The 20,346-nt window shown below is 29.8% G+C and overlaps 2 protein-coding genes across 3 annotated transcripts; one reads left to right on the top strand and one right to left on the bottom strand.

Annotated features, from left to right (window-relative positions):
• The first annotated feature begins 501 nt into the window (after positions 1 to 501).
• On the top strand, positions 502 to 17,962 carry LOC132939860 (large proline-rich protein bag6-B). The gene is made up of 20 exons (XM_061007263.1): positions 502 to 801; positions 928 to 1,024; positions 1,110 to 1,227; positions 2,711 to 2,914; positions 6,214 to 6,505; positions 6,594 to 6,748; positions 7,105 to 7,228; positions 7,305 to 7,470; positions 7,594 to 7,885; positions 7,955 to 8,203; positions 8,260 to 8,466; positions 9,121 to 9,513; positions 9,823 to 9,920; positions 11,779 to 12,132; positions 12,221 to 12,320; positions 14,572 to 14,696; positions 14,757 to 14,918; positions 14,987 to 15,097; positions 15,166 to 15,322; positions 17,022 to 17,962. The coding sequence occupies exons 2-20, from the start codon at positions 962 to 964 to the stop codon at positions 17,228 to 17,230; spliced, it is 3,579 nt and encodes a 1,192-aa protein (XP_060863246.1). The 5' UTR covers positions 502 to 801; positions 928 to 961; the 3' UTR covers positions 17,231 to 17,962.
• Positions 17,947 to 20,177, bottom strand: LOC132939861 (probable peptidyl-tRNA hydrolase 2). 2 transcript variants are annotated; one of them, XM_061007265.1, is made up of 5 exons: positions 19,971 to 20,177; positions 19,710 to 19,834; positions 19,449 to 19,646; positions 18,833 to 18,918; positions 17,947 to 18,177 (listed from the first exon to the last, which is right to left on the bottom strand). In XM_061007265.1, exons 2-5 carry the CDS (start codon positions 19,737 to 19,739, stop codon positions 17,973 to 17,975), a joined length of 519 nt encoding a protein of 172 aa, XP_060863248.1. In that variant the 5' UTR covers positions 19,740 to 19,834; positions 19,971 to 20,177; the 3' UTR covers positions 17,947 to 17,972. The 2 variants fall into 2 exon arrangements, with proteins under 2 accessions (XP_060863248.1, XP_060863247.1); XM_061007264.1 differs by having other exon boundaries at positions 19,710 to 20,177.
• Positions 20,178 to 20,346: the final 169 nt, after the last annotated feature.

Below are 20,346 nucleotides of genomic sequence, written 5' to 3'. Positions count from 1 at the left end.
CCGTGATTTATACCATGGCTAAATATATAAAAATATATATTTAGCCATGATTTATACTATATATATAATAATCAACAGTAATATTAATTCCACTTATCTGTGCTATAAACGGTCAATAACATTTTATTGATACAATAAAATTGGATCTCACAGTGAGTTGTAGGTCTTTCAGTCACACAGTATGACTCACAGTAATCAATAATCCTCATAATCTAATATTATACAAAAATATATAATATTGGCTTCAAATTGAATAATCATATAGAAAACGGATATATTATATATATGTGTGTGTGTTCTAAATATTATGTACCAATGGCGCGGCGTCTCATTCCGCCAAAGTCCATTTCCTCAATCGTTGGCAACAGTGTTTCCCTTCGATGGCGCCGTTCGTTGTTATTCCATGGATTATCACGGATATTTCGTCATTGCGTATTCTCTTTTTTATTTTCTCTCCCCCACTTACTAGATTACCACAGTGCCACACAACCCACACTCTATGGCCCATTGGCCCACACTCTCACTCCGTCTCTACCACGGTCTGTACCGTTTCGCCTTTTTTCGATGAGTTTCTGCTGAGTCCGTATGAATTCGTTTCTCGAATGTTCGGCGTCTTCAAGTCGTAAGTGTCGCTAAACGTCCGCAGAACGATGATCAAACAAAGGTAGTAAAGCAGAACCATCGTCCGCCGTACAGCCGATACAAAATAATCGCGAGCTCTGTTCGCTAGCCTATTTCATTGTGCAGGCACATTATCATCGTATTGATTAAACACCGTCGGAGCATATTATTACTATCTAGGTGATTACGCCGTGCGCCTTATAACAAATTACTAACTGCAGTCTATGCTTCTATGGGTTTATTTTATTAATTTCCAATATCGTCGATTCGTCAACGTTTTTGTCAAAACTTTTTTGCGCATTCCAGGACCACCGGGAGCAGAACGACCGCGAACGCCAAAATGATTGATCTGACAATAAAGACGTTGGATTCACAGAATCACAAATTTCGAGTTCCGGACACTGTAAGTCACTATGTTGTTACCCCATAAATTGTTGTTTTTGTTGCTTGTTAGATATTCTATTGTATATATTTATTATTATTACTAGTTCACTATACTGGAACTCAAAGAGCACATCGCGGCACAAGTGAACGTTGCAGTTGTCCAACAACGATTGATATTTTGTGGCCGTGTCTTGAGCAATGAAACCAAACTTGCTGATATTGGTAAGATATTTATCTATTTTTGATCATAGATTTTGTTATCTTGTATGATTATTAAATACTGAATATTATAGGTGTAATAAGTTGTGTTATTAAATTGATTTTTAAATTTAATAGGTCTCAGATAACGCCTCAGAATGTTTATAAATGGTTGTTATTGGTTTAATTTAATTTAAATAAAAATAATTATTATTAATGCGAAAAGCCTATGTATTTTAGTACAGAATGTATCAAGTTCGAACCACGGTTTCGGTCAACCAAGTTTTTCATTTTTTGATACTTAAGAGTTAATTTATACACTTACGTAAGCACCACATGGGGTCTGTGATCTACTGCAGGTATATTTTCTACCTAATAATATACTGTTTCCATAATCATAAAAACCTAAGAAATTGGAATAGCAACGCATTGCTATGTCTGCTAGTATAGTATAAAATAATTAAATACATTTAAATACATTATGGATTTATTGAGTTTCCAATGAAAGTATAGAATAGATTAAACCATGGAGGTATCCAAAGCCTTTATTTATTTTTTTAGTATTGTATCCGTCTAAATTAATTAATAGTTAAGTTAAAATTAAGAAATATATTGAATATAAAACCTGCTTTAAAAAAAATGAGTTGCGGAATTTTAACTTGAAACAAAATGTATATATTTTAATTTATTTGGTATTTAAAATATGAAGTATGCTCCAATTACTTTAGTAAGTCAAGCGCTCATATTTTAGTCTTTATAAATTCACTATAAGGCTGGCCCAATCTTCAATTGTTTGTTTTTCATAATTTCAAAAAATATGTGTTACCTATTGCAATCATAAAATTAATGGAGACCATGATAAAGAATGAATGAATAGAATTATTATTAATTGTTAATTTATGTAATGTATAACAAAATAATTAAGCGTTCTTAACATTTTTTATTTTTAGACATATTAAAACCGTAAATTAAATGAACATTTATAGGTAACTTTACCTTAGAACCATGATTACATGCGTCATTAGCTTAAATTAGTTTGATTCATATTGAATCAATCAAAATTAAGCTGCACAATACACATACATGCTTAACTAAAACTATATTTATTTAATATGCTTCCACTAAACTAGTTTACATGCACATTTGTCAAATCAATTTACCTCAATTATTCCTTGCCTTCTTGATTCAGTTGTAATTGTTTAAATAAATCTTGTACTGTTATGTGAATTAACTAAACCATTTTAACTATGCTGGATTTATATTAAAACTGAATTAACAGTCGTTTACAAGCATTTAACTTCGGAAGTATCTAAAGTAATTTATCTTACTTGTGTTCCATTTATAATAAATTGTTTTAGCAGCAGAACAATTGTTATTTAGCTGACTTCCTCTTAATATAACTAATCTACCTTAAATTAATATTACTTACACATAATTAAATTTTCCCCTATTCCAAATATCAAACAATATTTAGATAATATATTATAACAAAATATTTTTCCAATAGGTATTGATGGAAAAGTTATGCATCTTGTGCAGAAAGTTCCTCGTTTGTCAACAACTACATCTGGATCATCATCATCTACAACAACTAATACTACTAGTCGTTCAGGGCAAAACGTAGGACCTGGATTTAGAGGATGGCATACACACGATCCTACTGTTTTATTTGGTGCCATTGGTATTCCTTCGGAGTTGATGCATGCTGGAGGTAATGTACATATTTATATGTATGTTGTAGAAATACTTGTATCTATATTAATTTTTCCTTAAAAATGTTTCGTCATATATTATCTAACATTATTTTGAATAATAGAATGCTTTAGAATAATGCACTTAAAGTTCACTCATAATTCAGTTAATTTTGGTAACAAATACTTCATAAGTAAAAGTTTTATTTTGCTGTTTTAGAGTTTTTGTATCTCATGTTATTTATGTACATATTTTACAAGTTTTTAGTGAACAATTTGAAAATTTAAAATATTCTCAAAAAATTCTGTAAGACTTGGGTAATGCAATTCTCACAATTTATTAGCAAGTAAGATTAAAAAGATAATCAATTCCATTTTTAATTTTTTTTTTTTTTGTCATAATTTTAAATCTAAGAACTTTTAATATTTTTAAATATTAAAATATGTATGACGTTGTTTTTTTGATAGTTTAAGGAGATTTAAGTCTGGGCCCTTATTCTTAAATTACTAAAAATTGAAATACCCAAAATATAAACAGAAAAAGTTCTTACCTTTAAGTTAGATAATATTGATATTATAGAGACTAAAATTAAAAATAGCAACATATAATTGGTTTTAACTGACTTTGCTATGTTGTTGTAAGATTGTTAGACAGTTTCTAATACAGCATAAAAATGGATTCAGCGTCATCTTAAAATTAAATAATAAATATCTTAACATATTCCAGCTGGTAAGAGAATGCAACTCCTTCTCACATCCAAATGGATGAACTCCGCAGTTTCTTGCTTAAATTTCTCCTACTCTATTACCTACTAGCCGTTGTAAATTACCCTACTCTCGGCGAAGATGGCTAGCATCCGGCTTGATATAGCGGTGGGAATGTGTGAGATGGGACGAGTTTTGGTCACAGCTAAGTAGATTTCTCTCACCAGCCGGAGCATAGGATACAGTGCCATCTTATCTTAAAATAATTACCTTACCTAACCCTTTTTATTAAATTAAAGTTATACTGAATAAGCAACTTTTATAATTACACAAGAGAAAACTAATTCGTCGAACAAAAGTCAATAAACTACAAAGATATATTTAATGCTAACATTTTTAAAATTTTTATTTTATAGTGTACATTACGATAAATTATTTAATAAAATTATTTAATACCTCATTAAATAATTATTAATAATATTACAAAATAGTATTGAATTAGGTCAAGTTAAAAATTAATAAAAACTTATCATCAATAACCAACTACCAAAATTAGTAATTTACAAAGTTCTGTAATACCTATATGGCTACATGTTAAAATTCTAATATATAATTTCATTTAGGTCAGTGGTTCTCAATCGGTGTGCCGTGAACTGGCCTTAGATGTGCTGCAAAATTATTTAAAATAATATATATATATAAAAGTTCATACATAATATAGTGTGTAGGGTGTCTCAGGATTTTTATAAGACACCCAATGTTTAGTTTAAGAACCAAGAACTAATATAGGTAGAAAATTAAAAATTATTTATATCCATTTATAATATTTTATTTATAGATGATTTTTCATTATAGATTTTCTTAAAGTCAAATTTATTTTTTTTTATTATTAATTAACCCGCGGCAACTTAGGCCATTGGGTGGTTTTTACTGTGGGGGAGGGTACTGTAAGTTGAAATCACACTAAAAACACTTTGTTAAAACTCGGTGTAAAAAATAAATAAATTTAGTAATGATTAAATCTTTAAAAGACATGATATAATATGGAAACTAAGTAAAATGCCATTTTATAATATTACATATACCTATGATGACAAATTGGATCAATTTTAATGTTAAATATTTAGTCAACATATTGTATATATTGTAATAAATACAATTCAGTAACCACTATAGTATTTTTTGTAATTAATAAAGTATAAATAATATGTTGACTAAGTATTTAGATATAGTTATGTTAGACCCGAACGCTACATTAGAAACAGCTTATCAGAGAGACAGATGGAGAGAGATTTTGATGGCAGCGATGGTTCTGAATGGACCGCTAAGCTGATTACAATTGATCCTATTTGTCATCATAGGTATTTGTAATATTATAAAACAACATTTTACTTAGTTCCCATATTAATCATCTCTTTTAAAGATATTTTAATCATTACTAAATTTTTTTTTTTAACTTAGCTTTTTTTTACACGGAGTTTTAACGAAGTGTTTTTGGTGTGATATCGGCTATTTTTTTATGAAATAAGTCGCGAATTTATTTGACTGTATAATAATAATAATAATCCATATAGCATGCATCGTTGGCCTCCTGTTGTTTTATCTTTTTTTCGAAAACTATAAAGTAAACATCTTTTCCACCACGAGGCCAGCGTTCCATACTTATAGACATATTGTTACATCTAACCCATATTTTATTATTATGTTTAATAATTGATGTGTAATGGGCTTGAGACTTGAGTCATAGATGGACCATGATGGCAAATCACAAAATTAAGAGCATATGATTTGCCATCGACCTTAATTGTTACGTATGTAATGAATTAATCACCAGATTGTTAATTTTATTAACAAAATTGTTCCAAGTTATCAGCATAATAATATAATACCATCGCGCTGGATGACAAATTCACTAAACAACTACAGTCGTTGAGTCATCAGAAATACACAAAATGGTTGCTCGTGACCGGCATCCGAGAGACTGCGCCGTCGCAATCGCTAATCGCCGTGCAATGATAGTAGTGGGGATTGATAAGCTGTGGGTCGGGGGACATTTACGATATTTTCGTTCCATATGCAAAATCAATTTTAAAAGTACTTGAACATTTTTGCTTATAACTTATAAACTATCGAACCAATCTGCTAAGGAGTTCCTCTGTTTCCATCTGCACAATATTTTTGATCGTTTGATACCTTATACAACTTAATATACGTTACAAATAACCATTTGCCTTGTAGAGGTTGACAAAGGATTGACATAAATTAGGACGGTTTTTCAATGGTAAAACTCTAGCTCCTGTTATTATACATTAGTTAATAGCCTATTCCACTATTTTTTTTTTACTTAGCTTTGTTCCACTACCGTCTCGCTGGATACGTGTGTTTTGGTTTTGGCATATTTTTTAGTGGGCACCTATAGGTATCTGCTATGCCCGGGTGGGGGATGGTGGCACTTCTCTCTAGTACCATGACTTGCCTTAATCCGCTTGGCCACTCCGTCCCACAAAAGTCAAATATTATTTTATTATATTACATGCTTTATTGTATAAACTGGTGTTCTATTAAAAATTAATTATGTACTTATTTTATGAGTTATTTGTATAATTTATTTTAGAATTGCCACGTCTTATAAGTACTAGAAATCATGGGACTGGCAATAGAGTATCATTGGCTTTGGATATGATACGCAGAGGCAATGAAATATTAAATAGACTTGAAAATCCAGGACTCATTCGAGCCAATCGACAACAATCCTCTGCTTCTAATGCAGAACAATTGCCAGAAGGGTCACAACAGTCAGAAGCTACTACCCCAAGTGTACCACCAGAAGGCGTAGGAGCACCAGAATCGTCTGCTTCAGAATCATCTGCACCACAATCACAAACAGACCCAGATTCAGTGAATGTGTATGATTAAAAATTATTTATTTTAAAATATGATTACATATATCTTGTATTTTTATTTATTGACTATAGTGATTTATTATTTTAATAGGAGCTATGAAGTCGATGAAACATTCCCAAACACTGTTGTTGTTACTATTGATGCTACACATCACATGAGAATGCCTCCAGGATTAATGCGTCAAGTTCATAATCACATGCAAGCAAATAATCTATTTCCACTTCATTCAAATGTAACTGAAACATGTAAGCTCTTCACAGAATTTTTAAATTTATTTTGGTTACAACTTAAAATTACTCAGTTTTTAAGCATTTAAATACAAACAACATATTTTATGTATTTTTTTTGTTTCATCAAATAAGTTAATGCAATTGGTTGTTAGAATTTATTCATTATGTATTTTTGTGAGTCTTATTTTATTGCTGTTTTCTTTGTATAAATTCACAGTGATCTGGTGAGTTATTATTGAGAGTAGTTTAACTGAGGTTGAAATATGTGGTTTTTTTGTTGTATTGTTTGAATTAGTAAAATATGTACTTAATAGTTAAAATATTTTTACAGAGTTAGATAGTTATGTTATCTTAATAATACTCTTTTTTAGCTGCTGAAAGTGAAGTTTCAAATGTTCCAGTTGGAGGATCAACTAACCAACCAACTAACCAATCTTCAACTGAACAGGCTACTGGAACATTACCATCTTCTACATCATCTGAACAAAATTTAAGGTTTGACCAATAATAATGTGCTTATTTGTTATATAGTTAAAGAAATTAATATTAATTTTTAATTACAAATAATAAGGAATGATCGTCAAACTTCAGAAAGTAGATCTACAGCTGCCTTAACTGACAGACGACGTATAAGGGAACTAATTGAAGAATTGAATAAATTAAATGAAAGACTTCGGCCATTTTATGCTATGTATTGCCAGTTTATTGGTGATGATCCGCAATTTGATACTATAGAAGTATGATAATTAAAGTTTTTGTAGTATTATACATTTAATATTTTATTTATTTTAACATTAAAACTGATAAATTTCCTCTTATATTATTTTATTTAATAAATATGAATCTTGCGTAAATTATAGGGTGAACATGGTTCACTTAGAGCACAAACTGTTTTCAATGGTGTGTCTGAAGTGATGCATTTTATATCACATGTTTATCATGCAATTAGTGATTTAAGAGTTGCATTTAATAGACCACCACCACGTGCTTTCCAATCTCGTCCTTGTTTGCTACAAGGTACTATTTTGCACGCTGCTCATTCAGTTACAACTACCACTACAGCTGCACCTCCGTCTACTCAACAACCTACTTCTACCCAAACAACCACCACAAGTCAATCTATACCAAGTGTACGAGCTTTTAGACTTGATTGTAAGTTACATTTCATTTTAATTCTTTCTGACGATAAGCCAAGTATTATACCTTTTGTTTTGAATCCAGATGGAGGGGGAAATGTAACTCCTAATGTGGTGTCTACTTCAGCTACTGAAACAAATACAAACACAAACATGTCAGTCGATCCAAATACTGAAAGTAATAATACATCTACAGAGTTCCCGCCTGAGACTCCTCAAGGAGTAGAACTTATGTTTGATCTTGCGCCAGGGTCCATTCGCATAGATTCTGTAGAAGCTGCATTTATCAACCCAACTGCCCCTGCAGCAACAGGCTTACCTGCTGCTGTTTCTCGTTCGTATAGAATATGGTATTTTAAAAATCAAAATAATAATAATATATTTTTTTAGAACCACTATCTGCCACTATTGCTGATCCATCAATGCCTATTGACTGGATGGATCAGATGATTGATGTAATTTCTAGTGGAGTGCGACGTCCTTTCATGTCTGAACAATCTTTGGATTGGAATAGTATACCTACTACTTCTACTCGAACTCCACGTGTAACCCCTAGGACAACTGATTCATCGTCGACAACAAATCCTCCATCACAAGGTACATTTAATTTAATTATATTAATTAGGGTAATTTAGTTCAAAACATGTAAAACAACCTAACCGTTATTAATTATTACCAACATTTTTTTGAACCTCCTATGAAATATTTCAGACTGATTGTTTATTTTAATATTGATTAAGGACTTACCTAAGGACTACCTAATTGAATAATAAATATCTGTTATATTATAAATATATACACAAGGGTTAAAGGATTAAAGTGGTGGCAGGAAGACTCGGTCTCCCTTTTTATGACGGCGGTTAAAAAGCGTCCCCTTTAACTATTCAGGGTTAAAAGTGGGATGAGTATGCTTATACAATCACTGTTTATTCATTAATCATTACATGTACACTAAACATTATACCTACAATTATATATGGAACATTTAAAACTATATGGAGACATATTTGTCCTTGGAATTTTTTCCCACCTTAATCTCTCTGTGAATTAATCAGTGGCGTGTTAAGGTTTTTGTCTTGGGGGGAAAGGACATGATTGTATCTAGTAGCCCCGCTTTTAAAGCTAGAGGCCTTAAGTTAAGACTTCAAAAAATTTTGAATATTATATTATACAGCCTATGGGTGGATTGACCCCTTGATCCCCCCCGTAAATAGGCCACCGATATACATAATGTAATACATTTGGTTATAGGCTTAGCTCGTGGACGCTGGGATTCCACCCCTCGTATGGATCCATTTTTACCATGCAGTTCACACCATTTTGAATCAAATTTAAGACCAATGGTATTAGCTAGGCGTTCTGCTCAAGGAACTGACAGATCCACATCTTCTGCCACTAGTGGAAACTCAACTACAGATACTTCTTCTCCAACTTCTCCTAATGAAGTAAGATCTTTTACTAGTCGACGTCCAGGTCGATCAAGAACTCGTTATGTGCAAGAAACTGATGCAATGATGTCTGGTATACATCCAATTTTGACTTGGGGAAGACAGCGTAACAACACTACTACATCATCTGCAAACAATATTGCTCAGGCTACTGGACAGGGTACTAGTTTAACTGATGCATTAGCTGGACAAATAAGTAATTTTTCTTTTATATTTTTATTTTACTTTCATTGTACTTTTTTTAGTATAGATTAATAAAAATATATCATATTTTTAGAATGAAAAAAATATTTATATATAGTAATATAATATTCATATTTTTCTATATTTAAAATTTATCCCAATGTCATAAAAGTATGGTCAATCTATGCGTTTAATAGTTTTATGATAATTTTATACTAAAGTAATGTGTTTAAATAAAAAAGTGATCAATTTGAATTTAAATTAATTAATTAAATATTATTTTATTATTATATTTATTATTTACAAGTCTGACTTATTTCAGGAGTTGGAATGGAAAGTGTTTTTGATACATTGGAAAGAGAAGTAGATTTTGATAGAACCAGAGACTTAAATTTACCACCTGCAAGTAGTTCAGCACTAGTAAGTAGACATTTATAACGTGACTTTCTCCTAAGAATTAGTTATATCATTGATTATAAATCCTATGAATTGCTCACTGGCCCATATTTACGCGGCGCGTATTAATTTTTCGGGCATTGTAAATACGGGTCAGTGAGCGATCTATAGTATTTATAATCAATGGTTATGTTATGTACATTTTATTAGCAACCAAACAACATTTAAGATTGAATCATTTATATGTTCTAGAGTATTTTATTCTAATGACTCAATTCATTTATTTTTTCTGTATACAATTCTGAGATGGTTAGCAGCAATTCTCCACTCTTCTCTGCTACTTGCCTTCCTTTTAATATTTTGTCATCCTTAACATTCTTATCTTGTAACATCCTTCATCCATTACTATTTGTTTTTACTAATATTCCAATTGAGAGCCCTTACCACCTTGGTGCATACAAATGAGCAGCGGAACAACGTACAAACCCCGCAGCGTTGTCGAATCATTCTCTGACTGGTTGATTGGTCTCCGTGTCGTGCTACAGCGACAGAAACAGTCTATAGTGTGATATTCATGCGTGAATTTGAACGGTTTTTGTCAGCCGCCTGGTGCGCTCTTATTTGGAATAGAGTATAATATAACTAGAGCGCGGATTTCTATGCAATTGCATATTTTTTTCCTTTTAATATTTTTGGATTGTTGTCAGTTATTTCCACAAATCATCATAATATGAAGCTAATGGAGAAAATTTTTTTTTGCATATTTCTGCATATTTAAAGGTTATTGCATATTTTTGCATATTTTTGCAAAATTCAAAATTTATTGCATATTGAAGCGAAAATTTAAAAAAATGTATAAAATAATATTTTGTCAAGTAGAAAAATTAAAACTAAATTTCATAGTCACTAAATAATAATGTATATATATATTTATTTAAACCTTTATAAGATAAATAATCGATTACGACGTAAACTTAATCGCTCTTGCTGTGTCAGTCGGTTATCGACATACCACTTGGCACTCGGTTACATCGTTTTTCGTTGTCCGTAAATCGTTAATATGCCGAAAATAAATGTGTGTCTACCTATAATCTAAATTGCTTTTGCTGTATCAGTCAGTTATCGACATACCAGTATACAACTGAGTTTCGTCGATTGTCGTTGTCCGTAAATTGTAAATATGCCAAAAATAAGGAGTTCGTTTTCTAACAAAATTCACGAATTAAATAAATAAATAAATAAATAATAAATAAAATTTTAAAAATAAATTAAGTTTTTCTGAAAATTCCCTAATTTTTTTTTATGAAGTACCTATTTAAGTAATTAATTATTATAAGTTGTATTGTAAATTTTAAATAAATAAAAAATTTTTGCATATTTTTTACATATTTTTATGATTTTGACTCCATATTTTTTGCATATTTTCATGATTTTTACTGCATATTATATGGCATATTTCAATACTTTTAAGTGCATACAAATCCGCGCTCTAAATATAACTAATCCAAGCAATCTTCTGTCTCGGTTGATGGCCAATCCATTAATTTATTGTTTTTAATATTTGCCTATAGAGATCTTCCCTCTAATATTTTTTTTCCTAATTTTCTATTCATTTACCGCCAAATCTAGAGTATTCTCTAGCACCACATCTCAAAAGATTATTCTTATTTATTGTTCTTACAGTTATTTAGAAAACGTTAATACATTTAATATCCCCCCAAAAAAAAAACAGGCAAATTCAACAACTTCTGAACCTTACTTATAACACAACAATGCTAATGAAATATTTTTATTTTGCATTTGATAAAATGATTTTTTTGTTTTTAACTAAAATGTTGGATTATGAGTTTATTAATGTTGATTTTCATTTTATTTTGAATAGGGTTTTGATCATACAATGAGTACATCCACCTCTCAATCAACTCCACGTCTACCAAATGGATTGCTGACAACCCCTATTGGAGAAATACCATACTTTAGAAGTTTAGAGGGTCAATCTATATTGGTAGACTTTTTCTTAATGATTTCTCGTAACTGGACCTTACGTGACATGTTCAGTGTGAATTTAATGTCGCAAACTTCAACTCTTAGAACTAATCCTGTTTCTACACATTCTGTAGAATTAGTAAATTTCATATTGCATAGAGTTATGCTTAATCGACCACCAAGCCCTCAAAACATCGAGGATGCTGCAAATCGCGTATTTTTAGAAATCGTGCCATATATAAACATTTTTGTAAGTAAAATGCATATTAATTAATAATAATTATTAAATTCATTTTAAGATGCAATTAAAAACAATTTTTTATTTATGAATGCATTAGCAATGTACTGTGCCAACACGTACAAATATTAATGTGAATGCATCTTTCCGGCGATGTATTCTTCAAAATCTACGTGGAATTGTTATCTCCTTTGGTGAAGGTAAGATTTTTGTTTGCTTTTGTACCATAGTTTTTATTGAACTCAATTATGTGAAAATTGGTATTTTTTTCTTTTGTTTGCATCACACAATAATTGCTATGACGTCTTATTAATGTTCCTCAAACATAGTGATTTAAAAATGTAAGAATAAATAATCAAGTTAACCATGTTGACTGCCATGAGATTGCCAGCAGTCATTTTAATTTTCAAATTTTATACTTTTGCGCCGACCAGCGTTGATCATTACTACCACACCTCATGACTGCCAGCGACCGTAAATTAATATGGGTTTTTATATTATTTAACTTTTCCATGGCACTACAATAATAAACTAAAAAAAAGCACTGTAGAGCTGCGGGAACCTTTACAATTTTTTTGATTTAATAAACATTTTAAAAATTCTTTTTCAAATACAATAGTATGTACAAATTTGGAATGAAACTGAAAAATATACTGGGCGCATATAAGAGCGGTCGCATGGCAGTCAACGTGTTAATGTAACATTAAAAATAATATTGCGTCAATATTTTTATAACATTTACTCTTAAACATTATATAATAAATCCTTATACCAAAGTTAACATCATTTTATTTTATACAAAACTATCCATCAGACTAATTGTTTTAAAATATTGAATTTGACTTTTGCACTTCCAATTTTGTGAAGTTAACTTTAATGATACAGTAAATTATTTACATTTTCATATAGTTTCTTTTTATTTCACGATATTTTAAATTGTAATATTTAACATATTCCGAACTTGCTTAAATTTATAACATTGTAGAAAACCCACAAGAAAATATGATATAATATTCAATCTAATATTGAAAGCTAACCACACACAATTTGTATGATCTGCTCAAAGCCATATAATAGAATGGATGAGGAATGATACAAAATATAATTAACTACATTACGATAATCAATATAAATCTGGGTTTTTCAAAGAGATTATAACTAAGTATAGGCATAAAATATCCTTACATTGTCTATTCTCCCGCACACGTGTTGGCTAAAGAGGACGCTACTCTCGCATGTGTTGTCTCCGTCTTTCAAGTGCGTAACAGAAAATGTACGCTCAGTAATTCATGTTTTACTCCATTAATTTTAAATTAGAGTGAACTGATTTATTATGAAACTTGATGGTAAGACCATTATCTGTGTTTTTGTGTTGCTTAAATTTTTTAGCAAGTTATGCGTGTGTAATATAGCGTAAATTAAAAATTCTCATAACTCACTTATAAACGGCATAATCATGAAAAACCAACATACGAACACAGGAAATGTTCTTACCATTAAGTTTCATTATCACTCTTATGTTTAAACTAACAAAGCTGAGCGTAAATTTGCTACTAGTACGACGGAGAGCGGGTGTAGAATCCTCTTAATTGCAAATATTCAATAATGTTAATAAAGATAATAAAAATAATAAAATTTAATTAATTTAATTTCACAAATATAGGTAAATAATTATAGCAATATGAATTTGAAATGATGATATCTCCAAAAAGTCTCAACAGTATATCATTTGTAAATAAAATTGTATTGGTTTATTCACGGTGTAAGATAAAATGATTGCACGTCAAACAATATTTATTAGCAGGAGAATGTGCTTATGACAATTTACTAGCTCTTAATACGATCTATACCCTGTTCCAAATAAAAAGACACCAGATTTACGTAGCAAAACCGGTTTTGCCTGTGACGGCCGTGGTGGCTTCGTATTTGGATCAGGGTATAGTGGTCATGGATAATTGTGACACCTATGAGTGGTTAGAAATGAAAAATAAATATAAGAGGATGCTACACTCATATGAGCTTTGAATTTTGTGACATGGCAAATTGTATGTTCTGAATAATTTGTTTAACTCTGTTATGATTAATATTGAAGCAAACTTACCTATTAACATATTTTGAAGTAAGAGTATTATCTAGAGAACCATTTTATTATATTTAAATTTTAAAGCGAGTTAAGAGTATTTAAAATTTAAAATATAATATAAAGCCTATAAGATGCCCTAGATAATAATCTTGTCATTAAATTTTATAAGAGGTAATTCACTCTAATTTTTAAACTAACTGTGTTGGTAATAATTTGCCATGTTACACACTTGTAAGACAGAGACAACAAATGTCCATGTAGCGTCCTCTTAATATAAAATAAAGATAAAAAAAATAATATAAACTTACTTCAAACAATTTGTAGCTGTTATTTTATACGTCACTGTATGTGTTGTATAAATGTTTCAGATCGACCAGCAGCCATTAATAATATTGTGCATACATTGTCCATGTTTGCTGAAGGATTTTTATCATTGATAGTTTATTGCTGTAACAGCCGCCCTATATTTCGGCTATGTGTTTCCGCAGTAATGGTAATTATTAATATTCTTATTTTAAAATATGGTCAGTAATCATTTTCAAAATAATTTTAGCAATACTTGCCACTTCCTACAAATTTACACCTTTTAATAATGGATGAATTACGTGCGAATATTGACCAATACTGGGAAAGAATGACCACTTTCCAAATGATGAGTTTATCTGTAGTTGACTATATTGTACCATTTGATGAAACAGCACAACTATTAAGAGCGGTCAGTATTGATACTTATTGTGTATTTGAAAATGGGAAAAGTGTAAATTTATAATTTTTATTCCATAGACTAATGGAGAACAATCTTCCAATCCTTCTATGCCTTCTTCCGAAAACATCAATGAACCGTTACCCGAAGTTGTTATCGGATCTCAAGATTGGCACCACAATGTTCCTTCAGTGAGTTTATAAATTAAATATTTTGGTACAAAAAAAATAAATATTTATGGGAGGTAACTAATTTACAGGAATGGGTACCGGTCATAGCTAGAGATTCACAACGTCAAAGACGTCAAGGAACTCAGCCACCTTATAGTGATGCATATTTATCTGGTATGCCTAACAAACGCAGGAAGATAGTGACGAATTCTAAGCCACAAGGGTCTTTATCTCAAATAATAGCTAGTAAGTAGATTTATTACATATATTAAAAATATATACTCTATTCTAGTTAAGTTTATCCTCTCTACCGTCAAAAACTGATTGTTTTCGAGCATCTTCTCCCATAAATGTTCTATAATGTTACTGTTTACGAGCCTTGGTGTTGAATTTCATGATACCATATAGAGATATGCAGTGTTGTTTTCGCAAAAAAATCCATAGAGTATACGCCTATTTATGAACTTAATTCAATGATACAAGTATAGCTATGCAATGAATTTATAAAAGTAAAACTAATCAGATTTAACCTTTTAAAAAGTATCTCACTTTGTAGGCTTTTACGTAATACAATAAACTCATAAACTTTACATAAACGTATATTTTTACCTATTGGCGATTGCTAAACATAGATACGCACTCTGAGGGATTTTAGTGCAACAACTTCAATGAGGTAACAGTGCAGAGTGTACTGTGGCGTTGCGGTGACACTCCATAAACTGTCCTGCTATAACTAATAAGTTTTTACTATATTAAATAAGTTTTCTTTGTTTTTGTTATATTTTAGATTTGGGATCAATTATAATAATAATTCATACCTATCATACAATAGGTCTATGTAACTAACTAATAGACTAAATTACTAAAAAGCAATAAGCCATATTCAAATTAAAGCTATTTTCATAATTACTAAAGAATTGTATACTCTTACATTTTAATAATAGTATTATTAATTATTAGAATTTCTAATTACAAGTTTTTGTATTGGACAGGATATGTTTAGATCAAATTTATAAATTGTGTAATTGCACCCAAAAGAATGTATTCAACATTTTATCACTGTTTAATAGTGTGGAAAAATAAAATATCACTAGTAACCTGGATTCCAATATAATTTGTCTTACTTTTATTAGTAATACTTTCTTCAATATTAGATAAATTATCTTCAGAAACAACATTATTTGTACATAATCTTACTTGGACACTTCAACTATCTGCTCATCAAAATTTAAGCAACGTTTAACAATATTTTCATTCCTTTTTTGCTCTTTCTGATTTTGAAAATAAAGTAGTATTGGGGGTAAATATTTGTTTGAGTCCTAGTAAGTTACATGATAGAACAGCATTTTGTTTTAAATAATGTTTTTTTGAAGATAAATCTAAAATAATAATTTATACAACTTAATTTGTATATATTTTACTTTGTAGGCACCTAGTTGAATTATTAAAATATTTATTATTACCTGCATTATGTAATCATCCCGTTTAAAGTGTAGCGAACATTGACATAGTTTTCCCAATCTCAAGTCATGAAACTATTGCTTCCTTCTACTGATTTGTATTCAAATTTGTTTTTAGAATTCTTATTGCTTCATTTAGATTGGTATGTTTGGCAAAAAACAGGTATAAAATACTATGTCACGCATGTGTTAGACGAAAACAGAAAATCTCTGTATCGAATCCCCTTAACAATAACTAACTCGCGGTGGCAACAATGCGACATACTATAAAATCCGTAACTGTCACTTGCCAGTCACCACACTTTGTGTTAATTATCCGGCTTTTGAAAACATAGGGTTTGAAATGCCCAATCAATAAAACTGTCAAAAGTCATTCACCATTATAGTTCATTTTGTAATTTGATTATCATGATTGTTTGTAGATCAGTCTGGAAATCATTGTACTTGAAATTATACTAATTTTATTTTTACTATAATGTTTTTAGAAAATTTGGAAGTTGCCATGGGTGCAGCAGGTGTAGCCATTAATACAGAAGTGATAACAAGTGCCGGAGCAGATACCGCTGTACAGAATGCATATACCGAACGCATTAGGACATTTGGCAGATCTGGACTAGATACACATCCTGATTTTTGTCCTACCCGTTATCCGAATGCTTCAAAATTCTTTTACAATCATAATCATCCAAATTAAACATATTTATTCAAACCAAATCCAAAAAAATTTTGGTTTTAATTTATTTATATTTTCTTTAAACCCCTATAATAGACTGACATGTTAAAAACAAGAAAAATCTGATGCTGTTTTTACTATGTATTGGAATTAACTCATTCTCAGGTTATGCGTGAACGCAATTTGTACTTTTTATTATAACTGAATAAATACCCCTTTAGGCTGACCGTGGAATGTAATTTTTTTGGTTAGATTGTGTATTGTGTAAGGTGTTGGCAATTAATTTAACATCATTTACTGGATATTTATAATGCTTTTTACAACACTGTATATATATACATAATATAATGTTATGTACCTATTATATATAAAGTTAAATATTACTATTATTTGGATTGTTTGGAATGTCAAGTTAATTATTTCTTTAGATAATTTTATAATACTTTAAGTTTAGATAACATATAATGATAAAATTATTCATTTAAAAGAAGGAAACCTTACAGTTTCCAATTACCTAGATTAAATGATTATAGGTAAATTATTTTGGTTTTTAAATATTAATAATTAATATTGTACTTTTTAAAACAACTATAATATTATATTATATCAGCAGATTACTTTCAATTTTATTCACTTTTAACTGAATACAATACTGTGTTTTAATGTAGCACATTCATAGTTGTATAACTAAAAGAGTTAGTTGTAAGTTATTAAATATAACCAATAAACGCATTAAATGTTCTCCAAAACAAACATATTTTATTCATTTTAGTAGTCTAAGTTTTCCGGTTACAGGCTTGAGTTCTTGATCAGATCCAAAAAAAGCTAATGCAGTGAATGAGTTAGGTTCCACTTCAGTCAGACCTGCGTCGTGAACACAGAAAAATGGGATTTTTTGTATTTTTCCTTCTGAACACACTTTAATAAGTTCATTAGTGTTCTTTGCTGCAACAACAATTTTTCGACTTCTGAAAAGATAGTTTATAGTATTAGTAATTAACATTAATAAATTGACTATCCAGTTAAAAACTGAAAGACCTAACCAATAAAATACATTTTTGGAAAATAATGTGAAATTGGGAGATCTTGCAGTTAGTTAAAGATAAAACATGAAATAAATGAATAATTTTGGTTTTTGGTATAACTAAAAAAATAACAACCGTAGATACATGAAATTTTCACTGGTTGTTTATATTTCCATTTCCCAATTTTATTAGTTTTTTTTTTCTATAAATGTCAATAAAACTTTATTTGTTGGGTAAAATAGCTTGAACATTTAACACAAGGCTCCTCCTATATTGTTACTATGACAATTCAAAAATATTTTGTTACATTTTGCATGATAGTAAGGAAACATTTTTTCTTGTAATTTGATGTAATAACTTTTATGTTTTTGTTTATAATGAAATTGGGAAGCTTTCACATGGGGGGTAATTAACACAAGTTACATAAACTACAAACTACAAAACAACATTTTTTAGTATTTATATTACCTAATAATTTGTATTGGATTTTGAAAAAAATTACGTTTGGAGACGAGTTTAAGGTGTTTAGGTATCTAAAGAAGATAATTTGTAAACCATCTGCTGATCCTATAAAATATAAATAGTGTTTCAATCTTACCCTTGTTCATTCCATGTAATTAAATCATAGCTTAGATCTGCACGTTCTTTCATCACTTCATACAAGCCCAATGCAGCATGTGCAGCCTAAAATATAGAAAATCAAAAATCATAATTTAAAAAATGATTTTTCATTAAAGTATATTATTTTTTAGGTATAAGTTTACTTTTACGGAAATCCTTTTTTTTCACCCCAGAATACATGTTTTAGAATACTGAATTCAAGTGTTTAAAAAAGTTTGTGGAAACTTATTGTTCAAAAGTTACGGCAAATCATAGATAATATTTTCACATTTGACAACAAATTGTCAATTTAAAATTTAAATAATAATAATAATTTGAAAAAAAGTTGCAAAAAATAAGTATCGTTATGAAAGGATGAAACTTTTATAATGCGTTATATTCATCACAAAATTACCACTATGCATGGGGCTAATGAGCGTGTAAGCCATATATAGTTGTAGTCGGTAATATCGGCAACTTTGATATGCCGTAACTTTTGAACAGTTTCCAAACAATTTTCAAGCTCTAGAATTCAGCATATTAAAACATGTAATTTGGTGTGAAAAAAATAGTGTGTAGTAGGTTATATTATAATTTATAATATATTCAATTACTTGAGAAGCAGTTTTCCCAATGCTCATGTTCAAGCCACTGTTTATAACGATAACCATTTTATTAGCAACAGTAACATCTTCCCATAATTTATCCCCGTCATCATCTACCACAGGTATATTTACACTAGGTTCTGAACTTGTAGTCAACAGTTGTTCAACAATTAAGTTTTTAGGTACATCACCAGCATTATCTACAATCTTAAACATAGGTATTTAAAAATAAGAATTTAAGTACAAATGCTCAATATTAAAATATATTACTTGTAGCACTAGTGATTTGGAAAAGCCCATATCTGTTAGTTCTAGAACAAGTTTTTCTTTTTCCGCCGATCGCTGTTGTGGTTTGATTTCGTTTTCAGCGGTTTGGATTTTGCTTTCGGCATTTTCTGGAATATTATTTGTCCCGGTAGATTCCATTTTAAATAGTGTGTAATGTAAGGACAAAAATGGAGGGATTCGTTAAAAAAAATTAAACTGTATTTCAAACACTACTTTTATGATTCATTATAGCTTGGTACCTACTGAAATAGTGACATACCAGAATCGGAACAATATCACATAAGTACAAAAAAAATGTAATTGCTAAATGAGTATAATTACTTTTTTTTTTATTTAAACTTTGTCAACAGTCACTTTCGAGTTAACTTATAAGTTTTAACATTCAAATTAATTAAAATAATATAAAATAATATTAATTATATAATTTTAAACACTCGAATAGATAAACCGTGATGATAACAATAGTATCTGATATCTATTCCATGGTAGCAAAAGGTGGTATATCACAGTTTAAGATAATCTTATCTTAAACCATAGAACAATACTTAAACCGTGTGGTATATTCACAGATAATTTGAGGTTAGAATTCGAACTCTTGATTACGGTTATCAGCTATACT

The sequence above is a fragment of the Metopolophium dirhodum genome, chromosome 2 (genome assembly GCF_019925205.1).
Source record: "Metopolophium dirhodum isolate CAU chromosome 2, ASM1992520v1, whole genome shotgun sequence".
Lineage (NCBI taxonomy): Eukaryota > Metazoa > Arthropoda > Insecta > Hemiptera > Aphididae > Metopolophium > Metopolophium dirhodum.
Note: the sequence above shows the minus strand (reverse complement) of the source record. Positions and strands in the feature narration are given on the sequence as shown.